The sequence below is a fragment of the Triturus cristatus genome, chromosome 7, assembly GCF_964204655.1.
Source record: "Triturus cristatus chromosome 7, aTriCri1.1, whole genome shotgun sequence".
Lineage (NCBI taxonomy): Eukaryota > Metazoa > Chordata > Amphibia > Caudata > Salamandridae > Triturus > Triturus cristatus.
The window spans coordinates 1,599,477,516-1,599,499,569 of NC_140590.1; the positions used below are offsets into that span (position 1 = coordinate 1,599,477,516).

The following is a 22,054-nucleotide window of genomic DNA, read 5'->3' on the forward strand; positions in this document are numbered from 1 at the left end:
TGCAAAATCGACTTGCCCTTGATATTCTATTGGCCAAGGAGGGTGGAGTCTGTGGAATGCTGAAAGTTCAACATTGTTGCACTTACATTCCAGACGAAAGCAGAGACCTAAAGGTCTATATCAAAAATATTACTGATTTGCATGAAGAATTAGTACCACTTGAAGCTGAGAGTTTGTGGACTAAAATAGCTAATAAGATGATAGCTGTTAAGGATTTTATTGCAAAGATAGGTAGTACTATTATAGGTAGAATATTGTTTCCCTTGTCTTGTATAATTGTGGCTTTATTAATAATAAGATTGGTGTGTGTGTGTTGTAAAAACAGGGGAGGGAGGAAGAAATTGAATAAAGAAAAGAAAAACAAGAGGTTGAAGAGAGAACCTCAAGAAATTGAACTAGAAGAATTGAGGGAGAGTGTTTACTTAGAGACAAAAAGGGATGATGAAAGAGTGACTGGTGTTTAATGTTGTGTAAAGGGGAAAAGACATTTCTGATTTCTCCTAAAATGGGACTAAATTTTCATTAATTTTTTTTTGGGTTTATTTGGTGATAAAATCACCAAAGGGGGGATTGCTGGAGCAGAGTTTTCAGTTTGAAAATTCTGGGGCTTTTGAAGCTCTGGCATGTCTATTCGTTGTACTAAGTAATAATAATTAATAATTAATTATTTGTTTTGTGCAAGTGCGTTTATATTAATCAATCCGTTTGTTTTAATAAGAAAGAGTTACACGTGAATGTGCTTAAATGTGCTGACTAATAATAACGCGTGTGTTAAATGTGTTTTCCATGTTTAAACGTTGCTATGTGCTGTTTATTTTTGAGCACAAAACGCTTTTTGAATTAATGCTTTTCTATGTTGCAAGTGCTAGATAAATGCATACACATAAGGGTATTAGTGGGGTTAACACTGTTTAATCACTATGCTGTAGTAACGTTGTTTTTATTTCTTTTAATTGAGATGGTCTATTGTGGCCTATGGAGGCCTAGTCCATGATGGCTGATTTTGTGAGCCTGGCCTCGAGTGAATATGTGAAAACTGAGACGAGGGAGACCCCTGCTGGAAATGGTTTTGAAGCTAACTGACCATGGTCCTTGTTGAGAAACTTTCCATGAGGACAGCAGCAGTTTTTGGGTGTTCTCCAAGAGAAGTGAAAGTGTCCTTGGCAATCTTGAAAAACAAAGGAGCCTTAGAGGGAAACTCTGAACTGTGGCTCGATAGCCGAGGAGAAGCCGGATTAATATGATACATGTTTTATTTTCTTGGTTCCTGTTCCGTAGTCTTCGCTATGTGTATTTTTCCTGAGCGGAGATTCACAAATGTTGCAATGTTACATCCTTTCCTTCTCGCTCTGCTCAGCAAGTCCGGCAGACATCATGATTTTTCCTATGTTCCAATGTATCTTTCTATTGTTTAGAATATTATAAGATGTTAGCCTAGAGAGGGTTTTTTTGCCACTTGCCATTTTGCCTTTGCCGCGTGATGAACCTGCGTTGCTGAGGATTGATGCTGACGGGACTTTGTCTTGAGAGACATTTACCGAGAGACTTGTCCTGACCCGTTCTGACATTTAGCTAGAATAGGTAACTATGAGAAATGATTTACTCTGATTGAATTTTCCTGACTAATTTTAGATAAAGCAATATAATTTTAAACATGGTGTTGGATATTCATTTTTGTCAATTATTGGGTTTGCGTTATTGATTATTGTTGTATATATTGTATAGACTATGCTTAGGGACAATCATAAAAACCAGGTCTTATCGGCCTCGATATAGATGCAGGGTGTTTAGGAGTGTTTTCTTTCCACAGGTTTATTGCTGGTAGAGTATTTGAGCGTATGTTGGTGAAATGGGCCCTAGCGTATGATGTATGCATGTGCGTGTAACTGTGAGATTACTCTATCCATGGTAGTGGGAATATTATATACACCCTGATCTCTATCACAAGGACAAAAAAACTATAAGACATTTTTTGTATGTTAATTATTTTTTAATAGGGTCATTCAGTTGTACATAATGTCTTCTTGGTTATATATAAGGTAACAAAAATGCTTCTGACACTTTTTTATTATAACTTTTCAACATGCTGTACTGCAGCCACCATGCTCTACTGCATAGTTTAAAGACATTGGCAAAGCCAAGAGCTCTGGCTAAACACTTATAAGGTCCCAAAGGCGAGACCTATTGGCTATGCCAATGCTTGTTTTAACAATCTCTGCTGAGGGATCGAAACCGCAAGTGGTGGACAGTTTGCCGCCCTCTGTGATTTTGGGGTGATAAAGTCCGCTCCTCTGCATAAACTTCCGCTGCTCGGGTCAAACCTGGAGAAAGTTGGTGGTGGGAAAATCGTCTAGTAAATACCGGTGCGATTTGGTAAGAAAAACACCAATATCTGCATGTTATGCCCTATTCTTTGGGTAAAAATCTCGGAATAAGTGGTGTTTACAGCACCCAATACATTCTAAGTCCCGGGGTATTAGATCGCGATAAATATTGCATTGCCACTGAGGCTCTCCTAATGGAGGCCTTAGTAAAAGTCGATGGTAACCGCCAGTAAAACAGGCCGGGGCGGCTGTCCCGTGTGCTTTGTGGTTTATTGAAAGCTTTGCACATCCCCAGCCGCAAGCAGCATCCGAGCCTCCCCGGGCGGCTGCGGGGCGGTCAGACGGGGGCGGGGCCCGCACTGCTCCATCACACGGTCTAGCCAGAGAAGCTCCCCCGGCGCAGCCTCATCCCGGAGCGTGAGGGCCGGGCTTAGTACCAGCCAATTCTGGGGCTGGCACTGGTGGTCTGGGCGTGGGTGGGGGTTTTCCGCCACCGTCCCAGGCTGGCACCCTTGTTTCACAGGTGTAGGCCCTCCAGGTCCTTTGGTGGAGGAGATAAGCGTTGGGCGTCTGTATCTAGCTACCCGGAAGTGCAATGCAACAAAGTACTTTATTGGTGTAAGCCACACACTTATTCCCAGGGTAAACATGTAAAAACCCATGAAATATCACAGCCTGTCCAGCAGCCATAATTTAAAGATTGTTTATTTTCTGCTGACGTCCCTGCCCCCCTGGTCAAGAATGCGTACAGCAGGTGCATGCCGTCTGCTTCTCTGTGAGTGGAGATGGCAGATGTGTTGGAGATGGGGGGGGGGGGGGGCTGTGTGCCCCCCCCGCACTCCTAGCGGAGTATCTACACTCGTAGACATTCCGCAGGGGGACAGCTGATCATTTTGTGTTAGGCCACTGCTGGAGGTGGTAGGCGTAGGTTGGGTGGTAGTGCCGGCGCCCCCTCCAGCCTGGCACCCGGTGCCCACCTGTGTGGCACTCACGCCGCAGCATGCATCGTGCTGCAGTCTGTTCACACCTGCAGTGCCCTCTTCCGCGTGCATGGTTCAAGCGTTGTGCCCTCAGAGGCCGAGCCTGGCTGGCACCGTCAGTTCAACGCAGAGGTCACCGTCGCCCCCGCAGTGCAGCGCTATAGCCGCGCACTTCAGGGAGCATGAGGCGGGCAGTGGGTGTGTGGACTCACAGGGGCAGTAGAGAGTATACGGGCAGTGAGGGGTGAATACTTGCAGCACTGTGGGTATTTTCAGGTTGGGTGGAAAATGTATGGGTAGGAGACAACTATGGGGGAGAAATTGGCATGAGTGAACAAACCACGGAGTAGGGGCTGCTGTGTTGGTTATAAATTATATAATTAGGAGAAACTGAAACCCTGAAAATCAGAGGGTATTATGAAGCAGGGACGGAAAGGGGCGTGGGCGGCAACGTTTGGTGTGATGAAAGGCGATGGTGCTGCAGCGGAGCGGGTTTACTAGCCGGGGGTACTGTCCTTAATTTCCACCCACTTGCTTACTTCCCCCTCACAGACCTTCCTCCCCTCTGGCACCGGAGGGGTGATGTTCGCGGACCTACAGGGGGCGAGCTCTGACGTGACGCCCCCTCCTCCCAGCAGGTAATGGATGTGGTCCTCCAGAGGGGGGTCTCTGACGTCACGCCGCCCCCGTCCCCCGCCTCGCGCAGGGGATGCTGGTAGAATCCCAATGCTTCCATCAGATGCTTGGAGCTCCGCAGCACAGAGAGCCGAGCCTCCCCCGGAGGAGTGTGGGACCCCCGCAGCCCCGGGGACAGGACTGGCTCTGTCCATCCCAGGGAGGAGGAGGGGCAGGAAGGAGCCCCGGCAGAAGATGGTGCAGAGGCCAGCCCCTCTGATTCCCAAGGCACTGCCCCACCCCCTCCGACACTGGCCATTGCTGCCCAGCGCTGTCTCATTGCATACGGCCATCAGCGCCCCCCAGCACTGACCTCACAGGGTGGGCATCACAGTGCCCTGCACTGACTATTCCAACACTGCACCTTTATCACTGAGGCCCCTGCGCTGACCCGCAGCACCGCTCCTCCTCACCCATGAGCCCTCCAACACTGACCCCTCCAGGTCTGACCTGGGAGCCCTGACTCGAATTCCGACCTCGAACACGCCCCCCGCCCTCACCACAGACCTCCACATTTTGTAGACCCCCAGCCCTTCAGCACTGACACTCACAACTCTCTCGCCCACCACTGTTCTTCTCGGCTTCCACATACTATACGTAGTACGGCCCACACTGCGCCCCCAGTACTGCCAGCCCCCCTGCACCACTTCCGTGGAGGCAAAGACTAACCCAGCACTACCATCTCCCTGACCCGACACCCCTAAACTACCCCCTCTCACCCAAGGGTCGGCCCTCTGGTACCCAGCTCGTGTATTCACTCTCTCCTCACCTCTGACTTATAGAACATTATACAACCCCCAACGCTGCCCACACCACGAACCCACACCTCGCCCAGCTGTGACCTGCAACCTTGGCACGCACCCCCTCATTTAAAAAATCCCAGCACTGCCCCCGGCGCCCCCTGCACTGTGACCTTCCAGAGCCCCCTCTTTCACCACGGACCCCCACAGGACGGTGACGTGGGCTGCTTACACCCTCTCTGCCCGTACCTGGGTCCCCCGCTTGTTGCCCCTCCCATTCTCTCCGCCGCCTATCCTGGGGATCTCCATGGCCGCAGCAGAGGAGGGGGTCTCGGGATACTTCATACCGAGGACCAGATCTCAGAGCGACCCCAGCGTCCTCCATCCGGACTCCGAGTCCGGGGACAGCCCAGGTAAGGCTCACCTGCATGCAGCGCACGGTGTGGGGGTCAGTGTGTGGGGCCAGCACCCGGGTAACTGTGCGGGAGAAGTGAGCATGTTTATTCACGGAATCAGTGGCAAGATCGTCGTGCCACGGATCACTGTGAGGGTAAGCGCGCCGTTCAGTGCCCTGTACCCATGTATAGTCAGCACCCGGCATCAATGTGCTGGATGGAGTCTATGATCAGTCTCTGTCATCAGTGGGCAGTATACGTGTGCAGGTTCAGTCCCTGCGATCATTGTGTTAGATAAGTGTGCAGATAATGCCATGCATAAAGGTGCTGTTGCAAGGCCTTGCACCAATGTTGTGCATTGTCAGTGACTGACATTACTGAGCAGTATAGGCGTGTGTGGTCAGAATAAGGATGCAGCTTCACTCCCTGGAATCAGTGTGCACCATAGATGTGCAGATAATGCCGTGAATCACTGTGTGAGATAAGCATGCTGGTTTGTGGTCTTGCACCAATGTGCTGATCAGTCCCTGGCATCAATGTGCAGTATAAACACATGGGGACAGTCTCTGGGATCAGTGATAAGGATAAGTGTGCAGGTTCAGTCCCTGGAATCAGTTATTGGGATATGTGTGCAGGTTCAGTCCCAGGCATCAGTGTTCATGATAACTGTGCAGGTTCAGTCCCTGGAATCAGTTATCGGGATATGTGTGCAGGTTCAGTCCCAGGAATCAGTGTACATGATAAGTGTGCAGGTTCAGTCCCAGGAATGAGTTATCGGGATATGTGTGCAGGTTCAGTCCCAGGAATCAGTGTACTTGATAAGTGTGCAAGGTCAGACCCTGGAAACAGTGTAAATGATAAAGGTGCAGGTGCAGACCCTGGAATCAGTGTACGTGATAAGCGTGCAGGGTCAGACCCTGGAATCAGTTATCAGAATATGCTTGCAGGTTCAGTCCCTAGAATCAGTGTACATGATAAGTGTGCAGGATCAGACCCTGGAATCAGTTATCAGGATATGCGCGCAGGTTCAGTCCCAGGAATCAATGTACGACAATAAAACACTTCAAAACCCCATCAAGGGGTAGCAAGAGCTATATAAATACAAACCTCTTTCCCTCTTCTATCCCGCAACCTACCCTTCTCTATCCAAATAACTGAATAACATATCCACCACTCAAATTACTTCATACTTCACTTTACCACTTTTCAACACTAATCCTTTATGGGTTCCGGAGTAGCGTCCTACTCGCCAGAAATGCGCTTCAACACCCATCAGGGCTAACAGGTGCTACATGAATGCAAACTGTTCTTCCCTTTTATCCCTCTGCTACCCTTCTCACTCCAAATAACTGACTAATATCCACCACTTAAATTACTTTCATATTTCACCATACTAATTCTGCACTAATCCTTTATGGGTTTCCAGAGTAGCGTGCTTCAACATCCCATCAGGGGTAACAAGCCCTATATAAATACAAACCTTTTTTTCCCTCTTTTATCCTTCTGCTATCCTTCAGAATCCAAAAAACTGACTAACCTATCCACCACTTAAAATTTACTTGCATGTTTCACTATACTAATTCAACACTAATCCTCTATGGGCCCAAGAGTAGCGTGCTACTCGCTGAAAAAGCGCTTCAACGCCTCATCAGGGGTAGTAAGCGCTATATAAATGCAATTACAATACAATATAATACATGATAAGTGTGCAGGTTCATTCCCTGGAATCAGTGTACATGATAAGTGTTCAGTTCAGTCCCTAGAATCAGTGTACATAATAAGTGTGCAGGTTTATTCCCTAGAATTGGTGTACATGATATGTGTGCAGGTTCAGTCTCTGGAATCAGTTTACATGATAAGTTTGCAGGTTCAGTCCCAGGAATCAGTGTACATGATAATTGTGCAGGTTCTGTCCCTGGAATCCATGTAAACGATAAGTGTGCAGGTTCAGTCTCTGGAATCAGTTTACATGATAAGTGTGCAGGTTCATTCCCTGAAAATGGTGTACATGATAAGTGTGCATGTTCAGTCCCTGTTATCAGTGTACATGATAACTGTGTAGGTTCAGTCCCTGGAATCTGTGTAAATGATAAGTGTGCAGGTTCAGTCCCCGGAATCAGTGTAAATTATAAGTGTGCAGGTTCAGTCCCTGTAACCAGTTCACTCGATAAGTGTGCAGGTTCAGTCCCAGGAATCAGTGTAAATTATACGTGTGCAGGTTCAGTCCCTGGAATCAGTGTACATGATAACCGTGCAGGTTCAGTCCCTGGGATCAGTGTACATGATAAGTGTGCAGGTTCAGTCCCTGGAATCAGTTATCAGGATAAGTGTGCAGGTTCAGTCCCTGGAATCAGTTATCAGGATAAGTGTGCAGGTTCAGTCCCTGGAATCAGTGTAAATGATAGGTGTGCAGGTTCAGTCCCTGAAATCGGTGTACATGATAAGTGTGTAGGTTCACTCCCTGGAATCAATGTAAATGAAAAGTGTGCAGGTTCAGTCCCTGGAATCAATGTAAATGAAAAGTGTGCAGGTTCGTTCCCTGGAATCAGTTTACATGACAAGTGTGCAGGTTTAGTCCCTGGAATCAGTGTAAATGATAAGTGTGCAGTTTCAGTCCCTGGAATCAGTGTACTTGATAAGTGTGCAAGGTCAGACCCTGGAAACAGTGTAAATGATAAAGGTGCAGGTGCAGACCCTGGAATCAGTGTACGTGATAAGCGTGCAGGGTCAGACCCTGGAATCAGTTATCAGAATATGCTTGCAGGTTCAGTCCCTAGAATCAGTGTACATGATAAGTGTGCAGGATCAGACCCTGGAATCAGTTATCAGGATATGCGCGCAGGTTCAGTCCCAGGAATCAATGTACGACAATAAAACACTTCAAAACCCCATCAAGGGGTAGCAAGAGCTATATAAATACAAACCTCTTTCCCTCTTCTATCCCGCAACCTACCCTTCTCTATCCAAATAACTGAATAACATATCCACCACTCAAATTACTTCATACTTCACTTTACCACTTTTCAACACTAATCCTTTATGGGTTCCGGAGTAGCGTCCTACTCGCCAGAAATGCGCTTCAACACCCATCAGGGCTAACAGGTGCTACATGAATGCAAACTGTTCTTCCCTTTTATCCCTCTGCTACCCTTCTCACTCCAAATAACTGACTAATATCCACCACTTAAATTACTTTCATATTTCACCATACTAATTCTGCACTAATCCTTTATGGGTTTCCAGAGTAGCGTGCTTCAACATCCCATCAGGGGTAACAAGCCCTATATAAATACAAACCTTTTTTTCCCTCTTCTATCCTTCTGCTATCCTTCAGAATCCAAAAAACTGACTAACCTATCCACCACTTAAAATTTACTTGCATGTTTCACTATACTAATTCAACACTAATCCTCTATGGGCCCAAGAGTAGCGTGCTACTCGCTGAAAAAGCGCTTCAACGCCTCATCAGGGGTAGTAAGCGCTATATAAATGCAATTACAATACAATATAATACATGATAAGTGTGCAGGTTCATTCCCTGGAATCAGTGTACATGATAAGTGTTCAGTTCAGTCCCTAGAATCAGTGTACATAATAAGTGTGCAGGTTTATTCCCTAGAATTGGTGTACATGATATGTGTGCAGGTTCAGTCTCTGGAATCAGTTTACATGATAAGTTTGCAGGTTCAGTCCCAGGAATCAGTGTACATGATAATTGTGCAGGTTCTGTCCCTGGAATCCATGTAAACGATAAGTGTGCAGGTTCAGTCTCTGGAATCAGTTTACATGATAAGTGTGCAGGTTCATTCCCTGAAAATGGTGTACATGATAAGTGTGCATGTTCAGTCCCTGTTATCAGTGTACATGATAACTGTGTAGGTTCAGTCCCTGGAATCTGTGTAAATGATAAGTGTGCAGGTTCAGTCCCCGGAATCAGTGTAAATTATAAGTGTGCAGGTTCAGTCCCTGTAACCAGTTCACTCGATAAGTGTGCAGGTTCAGTCCCAGGAATCAGTGTAAATTATACGTGTGCAGGTTCAGTCCCTGGAATCAGTGTACATGATAACCGTGCAGGTTCAGTCCCTGGGATCAGTGTACATGATAAGTGTGCAGGTTCAGTCCCTGGAATCAGTTATCAGGATAAGTGTGCAGGTTCAGTCCCTGGAATCAGTTATCAGGATAAGTGTGCAGGTTCAGTCCCTGGAATCAGTGTAAATGATAGGTGTGCAGGTTCAGTCCCTGAAATCGGTGTACATGATAAGTGTGTAGGTTCACTCCCTGGAATCAATGTAAATGAAAAGTGTGCAGGTTCAGTCCCTGGAATCAATGTAAATGAAAAGTGTGCAGGTTCGTTCCCTGGAATCAGTTTACATGACAAGTGTGCAGGTTTAGTCCCTGGAATCAGTGTAAATGATAAGTGTGCAGTTTCAGTCCCTGGAATCAGTGTAAATGATAAGTGTGCAGGTTCAGTCCCCGGCATCAGTGTAAATTATAACTGTGCAGGTTCAGTTCCTGGAATCAGTGTTCCTTAGTGTGCAGGTTCAGTCCCTGGAATCAGTTATCAGGATAAGTGTGTGGGTTCAGTCCCTGGAGTCAGTGTACATGATAAGTGTGCAGGTTCAGTCCCTGGAATCAGTGTACATGATAAATGTTCAGGTTCAGTCCCTGGAATCAGTGTACATGATAAGTGTTCAGGTTCAGTCCCAGGAATCAGTGTACATGATAACTGTGCAGGTTCAGTCCCTAGAATCAGTGTATATGATAAGTGTGCAGGTTCAGTCCCTGGCATCAGTTATCAGGATAAGTGTGCAGGTTCAGTCCTAGGAATTAGTGTACATGATAAGTGTCCAGGTTCAGTCCCTGGAATCAGTGTAAATGATAAGTGGGCAGGTTCAGTCCCCGGAATCAGTGTCCATGATAAGTGCAGGGCCGGACTGGGAACTAAAACCGGCCCTGGCAAAGTGCCCGGCCAGCCCCTCTGGGGGGTTGGGGGTGCCGCCGAGCTCTTTGCCAGGGCCGGTTTTCGGCCGATTTTGTTACAGGGCCGATTTTCCAGCTATGCTGCAAAAACGGCCCTGTAACAAAAACGGCCCCCAGGGACCCAAAACCGGCCCCCACCCATGCAGCCCACCGGGGGATTGCCCGGTGCCCGCTACGGCCAGTCCAGCCCTGGATAAGTGTGTAGGTTCAGTCCCACGAATCAGTGTACATGATAGGTGTGCAGGTTCAGTCCCCAGAATCAGTGTACATGATAAGTGTGTAGGTTCAGTCCCTGGAATCAGTGTACATGATAAGTGTGCAGGTTCAGGCCCTGGAATCAGTGTAAATGATAAGTGTGCAGGTTCAGTCCCTGGAATCAGTGTAAATTATAAGTATGCAGGTTCAGTCCCTGTAATCAGTTCACATGATAAGTGTGCAGGTTCAGTCCCTGGAATCAGTGTAAATGATAAGTGTGGAGGTTCAGTCCCCGGAATCAGTGTACATGATAAGTGTGTAGGTTCAGTCCCCGGAATCAGTGTACATAAGTGTGCAGGTTCAGTCCCTGTAATCAGTTCACATGATTAGTGTGCAGGTTCAGTCCCCGGAATCAGTGTACATGATAAGTGTGTAGGTTCAGTCCCTGGAATCAGTGTATATGATAAGTGTGCAGGTTCAGTCCCTGTAATCAGTTCACATGGTAAGTGTGCAGGTTCAGTCCCTGGAATCAGTGTAAATGATAAGTGTGCAGGTTTAGTCCCTGGAATTAGTGTACATGATAACTGTGCAGGTTCAGTCCCTGGAATCAGTGTACATGATAACTGTGTAGGTTGCGTCCCTGGAATCAGTGTACATGATAACTGTGCCAGTTCAGTCCCCGGAATCAGTGTACATGATACGTGTGCAGGTTTAGTCCCAGGAATTAGTGTACATGATAACTGTGCAGGTTCAGTCCCTGGAATCAGTATACATGATAACTGTGTAGGTTCAGTCCCTGGAATCAGTGTACATGATAAGTGTGCTGGTTCAGTCCCAGGAATCAGTGTACATGATAACTGTGCAGGTTCAGTCCCTAGAATCAGTGTACATGATAAGTGTGCAGGTTCAGTCCCTGGAATCAGTTGTCAGGATAAGTGTGCAGGTTCAGTCTCAGGAATCAGTGTAAATGATAACTGTGCAGGTTCAGTCCCCGGAATCAGTGTACATGATACGTGTGCAGGTTCAGTCCCTAGAATCAGTGTACATGATAAGTGTGCTGGTTCAGTCCCAGGAATCAGTGTACATGATAACTGTGCAGGTTCAGTCCCTAGAATCAGTGTACATGATAAGTGTGCAGGTTCAGTCCCTGGAATCAGTGTAAATGATAAGTGTGCAGGTTTAGTCCCTGGAATCAGTTATCAGGATAAGTGTCCAGGTTCAGTCCCTGGAATCAGTGTAAATGATAAGTGCGGGGCCGGACTGGGAACTAAAACCGGCCCTGGCAAAGTGCCCGGCCAGCCACCCCCCCCGGGGTGTTGGGGGTGCCGCCGAGCTCTTTGCCAGGGCCGGTTTTCGGCCGATTTTGTTACAGGGCCGATTTTCCAGCTATGCTGCAAAAACGGCCCTGTAACAAAAATGGCCCCCAGGGACCCAAAACCGGCCCCCACCCATGCAGCCCACCGGGGGATTGCCCGGTGCCCGCTACGGCCAGTCCAGCCCTGGATAAGTGTGTAGGTTCAGTCCCACGAATCAGTGTACATGATAAGTGTGCAGGTTCAGTCCCCAGAATCAGTGTACATGATAAGTGTGTAGGTTCAGTCCCTGGAATCAGTGTACATGATAAGTGTGCAGGTTCAAGCCCTGGAATCAGTGTAAATGATAAGTGTGCAGGTTCAGTCCCTGGAATCAGTGTAAATTATAAGTGTGCAGGTTCAGTCCCTGTAATCAGTTCACATGATAAGTGTGCAGGTTCAGTCCCTGGAATCAGTGTAAATGATAAGTGTGGAGGTTCAGTCCCCGGAATCAGTGTACATGATAAGTGTGTAGGTTCAGTCCCCGGAATCAGTGTACATAAGTGTGCAGGTTCAGTCCCTGTAATCAGTTCACATGATTAGTGTGCAGGTTCAGTCCCCGGAATCAGTGTACATGATAAGTGTGTAGGTTCAGTCCCTGGAATCAGTGTATATGATAAGTGTGCAGGTTCAGTCCCTGTAATCAGTTCACATGGTAAGTGTGCAGGTTCAGTCCCTGGAATCAGTGTAAATGATAAGTGTGCAGGTTTAGTCCCTGGAATTAGTGTACATGATAACTGTGCAGGTTCAGTCCCTGGAATCAGTGTACATGATAACTGTGTAGGTTGCGTCCCTGGAATCAGTGTACATGATAACTGTGCCAGTTCAGTCCCCGGAATCAGTGTACATGATAAGTGTGCAGGTTTAGTCCCAGGAATTAGTGTACATGATAACTGTGCAGGTTCAGTCCCTGGAATCAGTATACATGATAACTGTGTAGGTTCAGTCCCTGGAATCAGTGTACATGATAAGTGTGCTGGTTCAGTCCCAGGAATCAGTGTACATGATAACTGTGCAGGTTCAGTCCCTAGAATCAGTGTACATGATAAGTGTGCAGGTTCAGTCCCTGGAATCAGTTGTCAGGATAAGTGTGCAGGTTCAGTCTCAGGAATCAGTGTAAATGATAAGTGTGCAGGTTCAGTCCCCGGAATCAGTGTACATGATACGTGTGCAGGTTCAGTCCCTAGAATCAGTGTACATGATAAGTGTGCTGGTTCAGTCCCAGGAATCAGTGTACATGATAACTGTGCAGGTTCAGTCCCTAGAATCAGTGTACATGATAAGTGTGCAGGTTCAGTCCCTGGAATCAGTGTAAATGATAAGTGTGCAGGTTTAGTCCCTGGAATCAGTTATCAGGATAAGTGTCCAGGTTCAGTCCCTGGAATCAGTGTAAATGATAAGTGCAGGGCCGGACTGGGAACTAAAACCGGCCCTGGCAAAGTGCCCGGCCAGCCCCCCCCGGGGTGTTGGGGGTGCCGCCGAGCTCTTTGCCAGGGCCGGTTTTCGGCCGATTTTGTTACAGGGCCGATTTTCCAGCTATGCTGCAAAAACGGCCCTGTAACAAAAACGGCCCCCAGGGACCCAAAACCGGCCCCCATCCATGCAGCCCACCGGGGGATTGCCCGGTGCCCGCTACGGCCAGTCCAGCCCTGGATAAGTGTGTAGGTTCAGTCCCACGAATCAGTGTACATGATAAGTGTGCAGGTTCAGTCCCTGGAATCTATTTACATGATAAGTGTGCAGGTTCAGTCCCTGGAATTAGTTTGCATGATAAGTGTGCAGGTTCATTCCCTTTAATCAGTTTACATGATAAGTGTGCAGGTTCAGTCCCTGGAATCAGTTATCAGGATAAGTGTGCAGGTTCATTCCCTTAAATCAGTTTACATGATATGTGTGTATGTTCAGTCCCTGAAATCAGTGTAAATGATAAGTGTGCAGGTTCAGTCCCTGGAATCAGTTATCAGGATAAGTGTGCAGGTTCAGTCCCTGGAATCAGTTATCAGGATAGGTGTGCAGGTTCAGTCCTTGGAATCAGGTATCAGGATAAGTGTGTGGGTTAAGTCCCTGGAATCAGTTTACATAATAAGTTTGCAGGTTCAGGCCTTGGAATCAGTTATCAGGATAAGTGGGCGGGTTCAGTCCCTGGAATCAGTTTACATGATAAGTGTGCAGGTTCAGTCCCTGGAATCAGTTTGCATGATAAGTGTGCAGGTTCAGTCCCTGGAATCAGTGTACATGATAAGTGTGCAGGTTTAGTCCCTGGAATCAGTGTAAATGATAAGTGTTCAGGTTCAGTCCCTGGAATCAGTTATCAGGATAAGTGTGCTGGTTCAGTCCCTGGAATCATTTTACATATTAATTGTGCAGGTTCAGTCCCTGGAATCAGTTTATATGATAAGTGTGCAGGTTCATTCTCTGGGATCTGTGCACATGATATGTGTGCAGGTTCAGTCCCTGCAATCAGTGTACATGATAAGTGTGTTGGTTCAGTCCCTGGAATCAATGTAAATGAAAAGTGTGCAGGTTCAGTCCATGGAATCAGTTTACATGACAAGTGTGCAGGTTCAGTCCCTGGAATCAGTGTACATGATAAGTGTGCAGGTTCAGTCCCTGGAATCAGTGTACAACATAAGTGTACATGTTCAGTCCCAGGAATCAGTGTACATGGTAACTGTGCAGGTTCAGTCCCTGGAATCAGTGTACATAAGTGTGCAGGTTCAGTCCATGGAATGAGTTATCAGGATAAGTGTGCGAGTTCAGTCCCTGGAATCAGTGTACATGATAAGTGTGGAGGTTCAGTCCATGGAATCAGTTATCAGGATAAGTGTGCCCTTTCAGTCCCTGGAATCAGTTTACATGATAAGTGTGCAGGTTCATTGCCTTGAATCGGTGTACATGATAAGTGTGCAGGTTCAGTCCCTGGATAACTGTGTAGGTTCAGTCCCTGGAATCAATGTAAATGAAAAGTGTGCAGGTTCAGTCCCTGGAATCTCTTTACATGATAAGTGTGCAGGTTCTGTCCCTAGAATCAGTGTAAATGATAAGTGTGCAGGTTCAGTCCCCGGAATCGGTGTAAATGATAAGTGTGCAGGTTCAGTCCCTGAAATCGGTCTAAATGATAAGTGTGTGGTTCTGTCCCTGGAATCAGTGTAAATGATAAGTGTGCAGGTTCATTCCCTGGAATCAGTGTACATGATAAGTGTGCAGGTTCAGTCCCTGGCATCAGTGTAAATGATTAGTGTGCAGGTTTAGTCCCTGCAATCACTTTACATGATTAGTGTGCAGGTTCAGTGCCTGGAATCAGGGTACATGATAAGTGTGCAGGTAGGTGTGCCATGGATCATTGTGCGCGGTAAGTGTGCTGGTTCATGACCCTGTACCGATGTGCCCAGTACCAATATGCAGTATAATCATTAAAGGTCAGGCTCCAGGATCAGCGGGCTGTAGTGTGTGGGATCAGTGCCCTGCATGGCTTTGCACGATAAGTGTGCTGGGTCAGTGCTTGGGATCAGTGTGCAGAATCATTGTTTAGGAAAAGTTGTGCAGGAACAGTGTCCTGTGCATGGACTGATTGATGTGCAGGAAATGTGTGTAGGATCAGTGTCCTGGACATGGACTGATGTGCAGGAATAGTGTCCTGGAACAGTGTCCTGGACATGGACTGATGTGCAGGAATAGTGTGCTGGAACAGTGTCCTCAGCATGGACTGATTGATGTGTAGGAAATGTGTGCTGGATCAGTGTCCTGGACATGGACAGATGTGCAGGAAAACTGTGTAGAGTCGGTGTGCCCAGTACCAAAGTGCAGGTTGAGCGTATAGGGTCAGGCTTCGGGATCAGCGGGCAGGAGTATGTGGGATCAGTGCCCTGCATCGTTTTGCAGGATAAGTGTGCAGGGTCGGTGTGCGCGACCCAAATGCAGGATATGAGTTTAGGACTAGAATGTTGGGTACCCCTGGCATGCAGATTAACTGGGTATGTATACCCAATATGTGTGGTTATGGACAACATAACTATGCAGGGTCCATGTGCATGGCTTGTGGGATTCGTATTCCGGATTTAGGTGTCAGAGCCAGTAGATAGGACCATGTTCCAGGATAAGTGCCTAGGGTGGAGAATGCGTGTGCAACACCAACCACAGATTGCAGTGGTAATATCACAAACTGTCTTTTGTCGTACCAGTGTACAGGCGAAGAACTGGTTGCAGTACCAGTGTACAGACCAATAGCTGGTTGGAGTACCAGTGTGCAGGCCAAGAGCTGGTTGCAGTACCTGTGTACAGGCCAAGACCTGGTTGCAGTACCAGTGTGCAGGCCAAGAGCTGGTTGCTGTAGAAAGTAGCAAACACAAGGAGATGATGGACGGAGTGCTGAAACTTTTCAGTCACTCACTCCTAGTTACAGATCTGGGTTGAATCCATCATCGTTCTTTAGCTCACTTCGCCACCCCAGTTCAGACCCAGCTATATGCAAAACAATCTTGACCCTGTGTCTCATGGGAACAGTCCAGCCCGAATCGCCAAGCCAGGTCTTCCTTGGACCGGAAACAAGCATCCTGAGACCGATTTCAGGGTAACACCCCTCATCAGCCAGGCTAGCTTGAATCCAGTGGCATGTCCCTGGAGGTTTTGGGGATCCTGTCTGTAGCTGAGGGAGACTGACCTGGATGGAGAGAAAGAAAAATAAATATTGGCTGAACTTGGCTCTGCTGGTGCTCAGTTTGTGGATAAAGGCCCTCCCCCAACTGACTGCTGTTCAGTAAGAATAATCTGAGATACTCACTGGGGTCCAGCACTTGTCCCATGTGAACGGGTAGGTCGTCCCTTGATGGGGGAGACAAGGGTGGTCTTGGGTGTCGACTGATGAGGTCTCCGTACCACCTCGCTCTGAACCGTTAATGGCTTGAACCTTATCTCTGTCTCCCTTTATCTTAATACCGCTCACCCCCACATGCCTCAGCAGACTGATGGGCGCATAGGGGCTCACAGGAGTACTCTATATGAATATTTATTTCTAAGTTGTTACAATAAATGTTATGAAATGTAACAATTTACAATTTTGTTGTTTTCATTGATGAGCACTTGTTTTATTCTGTTCTCCCCACAACTACAAAGTTTTGCAAATGCTAGTTAGGAACTAGTACTTGTTTCATCATCATGTTAGTGTTCTTTGCCTTCAAGCTTTCTCAGGCTTAACAGTCACAACCTGAACGTGTTCTTCCTAACTTTTCGGCTGATTTGATGTATTTTGTCTGTTGTTTTACAGCTGATCATTAACCAGCTGCTTGTAGCAGTAGGTCTATGTTTGTCTCAGCGATGTTGGTGTTCTGCCTTCTCACCATGTGAATGATATATCACCCTACATGTCGCCGTAGCCGTCCTGCTCCACTACATATGGACCTCCTGTCCGCCCCATACATTTCACCCACATGTCGCTATATCTGCATGCTTTATTTCTACAGCCTCTCACCGTACTGTCTTGCTGTATCCCGCCTACTCCACTTTTGATACCTCCTACCCCACCCGGAAATGTCCCCTTCCCATCTCACTTCCGGTTTCTTGCACATGTTTGGACACCACGTTACACTGTATCCTGCAAGATCTGTTCCATGCCCCTTGCACTCTCTGTGTTACTATGTCTTGCAATCCTCTACTCCTTCCTTTCATTACATAGTTTTGTTACGCACCATCATGTCACCTTACTGGCACATCACACTGTTCAATTACACGTGAACGAGAGGGAACAGTTTAGCCCCTGATGTCCAGACACTGTATTTTTGATTAGCTTTGGGAGGATTAGAGGGTTGTAGAATCCGGTGCAGGGTTGCTTATGCTGGTCACTTTTTAGTAGATGGGCGACACATCGATTTTTGGTGGCATGTTGAATGCTTCCTTGAAGTTAAGCAAAGGGTGGCCCAGCACTCAAGCATGTAAAGTATGTATGGGTGGAGCTTACTTATTATCAACAAGCACAATAAACAGGAAAGCACAATATGTCAAGATCTTCCAAATTAAAAGACACTGATAGATTTTGATTGTAGGTGAGTAAATTCTTTATTCTTTTTCCATTGACAAATTCTTAAAATTCAAGATCGCCAATCTTGAATTTTAAGAATTTGTCAATGGAAAAAGAATAAAGAATTTACTCACCTACAATCAAAATCTATCAGTGTCTTTTAATGGGGAAGATCATGACATATTGTGCTTTCCTGTTTTACTGTCCTTCTGGATAATAAGTAAGCTCCACCCATACATAATTTACATGCTTGAGTGCTGGGCCGGCCTTTGCTTAATTTGTCCAAGTGGCATGCATGCCATTTCTTTGGGACATATTGAGGTCATGTCCCAGGCCCCTTGCACCAATCTATGAAGCGATAAATATTGCCTAGATAGGGTATCTTGATTGGTGCAGAATTTTTAGCCTTGACCCTCCTTCTTTTTGAATTGCATCCTTGAAGTTGTCGAAGGTTGAATGCTTCCTTGAAGTTGCCGAAGGTTGAATGCTTCCTTGAAGTTGTCGAAGGTTGAATGCTTCCTTGAAGTTGTCAAAGGTTGAATGCTTCCTTGAAGTTGTCGAAGGTTTCCTTAAAGTTGTTGAAGGTTAAATGCTTCCTTGAAGTTGTTGAAGGGTTGAATGCTTCCTTGAAGTTGTTGAAGGTTGAATGCTTCCTTGAAGATGTCAAAGGCTTTCTTGAAGTTGTCGAAGGTTGAATGCTTCCTTGAAGTTGTTGAAGGGTGAATGCTTCCTTGAAGTTGTCGAAGGTTGAATGCTTCCTTGAAGTTGTTGAAGGTTTAATGCTTCCTTGAAATTGTTGATCGTTGAATGCTTCCTTGAAGTTGTCGAAGGCTTTCTTGAAGTTGTCGAAGGGTGAATGCTTCCTTGAAGTTGTCGAAGGTTGAATGCTTCCTTGAAGTTTCTGAAGGTAGAAGGCTTCCTTGAAGTTGTCGAAGGTTGAATGCTTCCTTGAAGTTGTCAAAGGTTGAATGCTTCCTTGAAGTTGTTGAAGGTTGAATGCTTCCTTGAAGTTTTCGAAGGCTTCCTCGAAGTTGTTGAAGGTTAAATGCTTCCTTAAAGTTGTTGAAGGGTTGAATGCTTCCTTGAAGTTGTTGAAGGTTGAATGCTTCCTTGAAGTTGTCGAAGGCTTCCTTGAAGTTGTCGAAGGTTGAATGCTTCCTTGAAGTTGTTGAAGGGTGAATGCTTCCATTAAGTTGTTGAAGGTTGAATGCTTCCTTTAAGTTTTTGAAGGTTAAATGCTTCCTTGAAGTTGTTGAAGGGTAGAATGCTTCCTTGAAGTTGTTGAAGGTTGAATGCTTTCTTGAAATTGTCGAAGGTTTCCTTGAAGTTGTTGAAGGTTGAATGCTTCCTTGAAGTTGTCGAAGGCTTCCTCGAAGTTGTTGAAGGGTAAATGCTTCCTTAAAATTGTTGAAGGGTTGAATGCTTCCTTGAAGTTTTTGAAGGTTGAATGCTTCCTTGAAGTTGTCGAAGGCTTCCTTGAAGTTTTTGAAGGTTAAATGCTTTCTTTAATTTGTTGAAGGGTTGAATGCTTCCTTGAAGTTGTTGAAGGTTGAATGCTTTCTTGAAATTGTCGAAGGCTTCCTTGAAGTTGTTGAAGGCTTCCTTGAAGTTGTCGAAGGTTGAATGCTTCCTTGAAGTTGTCGAAGGCTTCCTTGAAGTTGTTGAAGGTTAAATGCTTCCTTAAAGTTGTTGAAGGGTTGAATGCTTCCTTGAAGTTGTTGAAGGTTGAATGCTTCCTTGAAGTTGTCGAAGGCTTCCTTGAAATTTTTGAAGGTTAAATGCTTCCTTGAAGTTGTTGAAGGGTTGAATGCTTCCTTGAAGTTGTTGAAGGTTGAATGCTTTCTTGAAGTTGTCAAAGGCTTGCTTTAAGTTGTTGAAGGTTGAATGCTTTCTTGAAGTTGTTGAAGGCTTCCTTGAAGTTGTTGAAGGTTGAATGCTTCCTTGAAGTTGTTGAAGGTTGAATGCTTCCTTGAAGTTGTCGAAGGTTGAATGCTTCCTTGAAGTTGTTGAAGGTTGAATGTTTCTTTGAAGTTGTTGAAGGTTGAATGCTTTCTTGAAGTTGTCGAAGGTTTCCTTGAAGTTGTTGAATGGTGAATGCTTCCTTGAAGTTGTCGTAAATTGAATGCTTCCTTGCAGTTGTGGAAGGTTGAATGCTTCCTTGAAGTTGTTGAAGGTTGAATGCTTCCTTGAAGTTGTTGAAGGCTGAGCAAAACCGTAGGTGGTGTTCCAGGGCAGCGTCCCAAGATTGAATCCTGGATCCCGATGTCTTCTGCCTCCATAGTTCTTTCTGAAATTGACTTGTCTGAGGGCGCCCCCATTGCTTGACCAGGCATTTTGTACCATGGTGCATTACATAGCTAGTTTCTAGCACCAGTAGGGGCTAGTCAGGGCCTCTTCCTTTGTAGGCTTTGCATATGATGCTCAGTACTTTAAATGTTCCACTTGGCTCAACTAGAACTTCTTACATGGTTCTTTTCCAGCGACAGTCTATTCTGCCTAGTTTTGGACCCTGTGCAGTTTTAGAAGTTCTTTTTGGAAGCACCAATGTAAACTCTTATAGAGCAATCTAACACTGATAGAACTGATTCTTAATGAGTACGGGCAAGTTTTTTTAGCCACTCTTGTTTCCTCACTCTCTGCATGCTACTGTATCCTGCCTGTTCCACTCCTGGTTCCTCACACCCTTCATGCTACTGTATCTTGCCTGCTTTACTCCTGGTTCCTCGCTCCCTGCATGTTTCTGTATCCTGCCTGCTCCACACTGGATCTTCGCACCATAAATGCTACTGTCTCCTGCCTGCTCCACACTGGATCCCTGCACTCTGCATGCTACTGTATACTGCCTGCTCCACTCCTGGTTCCTGGCACCCTGCATTCTATTGTGTCCTGCCTGCCCCACTCTTTGTTCCTCACTCCCTTCATGCTACGGTTTCTTGCCTGCTCAAACCCTGGTTCCTCACATCCTGCATGCTACTGCTCCTCACTGGATCTTGCACTCTGTATGCTACTGCATCCTGCCTGCTCCACCCCTGGATTCTTTCACTCTGCAAGCTACTGTATCCTGCCTACTCCACTCCTGGTTCCTCACTCACTGCATTCAACTGTATCCTGCCTGCTCCACCCCTGTATCCTAGCACCCCGCATGCTACTGAATCCTGCCTGTTCCACTCCTGGTTCCTCACACCCTTCATGCTACTGTATCTTGCCTGCTTCACTCCTGGTTCCTTGTTCTCTGCATGTTACTGTATCCTGCCTGCTCCACATTGGATCTTCGCACCACAAATGCTACTGTATCCTGCATGCTCCACACTGGATCCAAGGACTCTGCATGCTACTGTATCCTGCCTGCTCCACTCGTGGTTCCTCACTTCCTGCATGCTACTGTATCCTGCCTGCTCCTCTCCTGGTTCCTTGCACCCTGCATGCTACTGGATCCTGCCTGCTCCACACTGGATCCAAGGACTCTGCATGCTACTGTAGCTTGCCTGCTTCACTCCTGGTTCTTCGCTCCCTGCATGTTACTGTATCCTGCCTGCTCCACACTGGATCCAAGGACTCTGCATGCTACTGTATCCTGCCTGCTCTACCCCTGGTTCCTCACTTCCTGCATGCTCCTGTATTCTGCTTGCTCCTCTCCTGGTTCCTTGCACCCTGCATTTTACTGTATCCTGCCTTCTCCACGCCTAGATTCCTGCACCATGCATGTTACTGCATCCTGCTCACTTTACTCTCCGGTGTTTGCACCATTTAAAATTACGGTATCCTATCCTGGCCACTCCACTCCTGGATCCTAGCGCCCTGCATGTTACTGTATCCTGCACTCTCTCCGCTCCAATTCCTTGCATTCTGCATTTTACTGCACCCTGCTCGCACCACTTCCGGTTCCTTGCATGTTGCTGTGTCCTGTATGACCACTCCTGGCTCCTAGCACCCTACATACTCCTCTTTAATTTACACTCAAACTCTATCCAATGCGGGTAACACATTGTACACACCTTTCTTTGAAAGCATATGACAGGAGGCAGCATACTGCAGAGCAAAAAAACGGATGCGCCCAACATACGCAGTCAACGCCTGTCAGTGTCACCATGGGTACGCGCGCGCACACGCACACAGATCCGCCATTGTGTTGTGCGTCAGGGCTCATGTTGGGTGTGCGGCAGCATAGAACAATGGGCCCAATTCTTGCATAATAAGTGTGCTGTTTCTTAAAACAATGGGTCCGAGTCCGTGCCTGGCGCAGCCTCGCGTCATCGAGTGATTTGTAAGGCCATTTGCTGCGGTGTTTTCCGTGTTTGCGTTTTGCCTCTCCCTGACAGAGAGCCTCGCTTGACAGAAGGGGACATGGCGCGTGCCTGTTATTTATCACCATGGAGACCAGGAAGCAAAGTCAATCTGCT

At 46.7% G+C, this 22,054-nt stretch overlaps 1 protein-coding gene across 1 annotated transcript in view; it reads left to right on the forward strand.

The window, feature by feature from the left end:
- Positions 1–4,027: 4,027 nt before the first annotated feature.
- The window catches only part of PHACTR3 (phosphatase and actin regulator 3), a 584,477-nt gene continuing 566,450 nt past the window's right edge, over positions 4,028–22,054 (forward strand). The window contains exon 1 of the mRNA XM_085619467.1: positions 4,028–5,132. Coding sequence (XP_085475593.1) covers positions 5,027–5,132 — 106 coding nt within the window. The 5' untranslated portion in view covers positions 4,028–5,026. The remainder of the gene's footprint in view (positions 5,133–22,054) is intronic.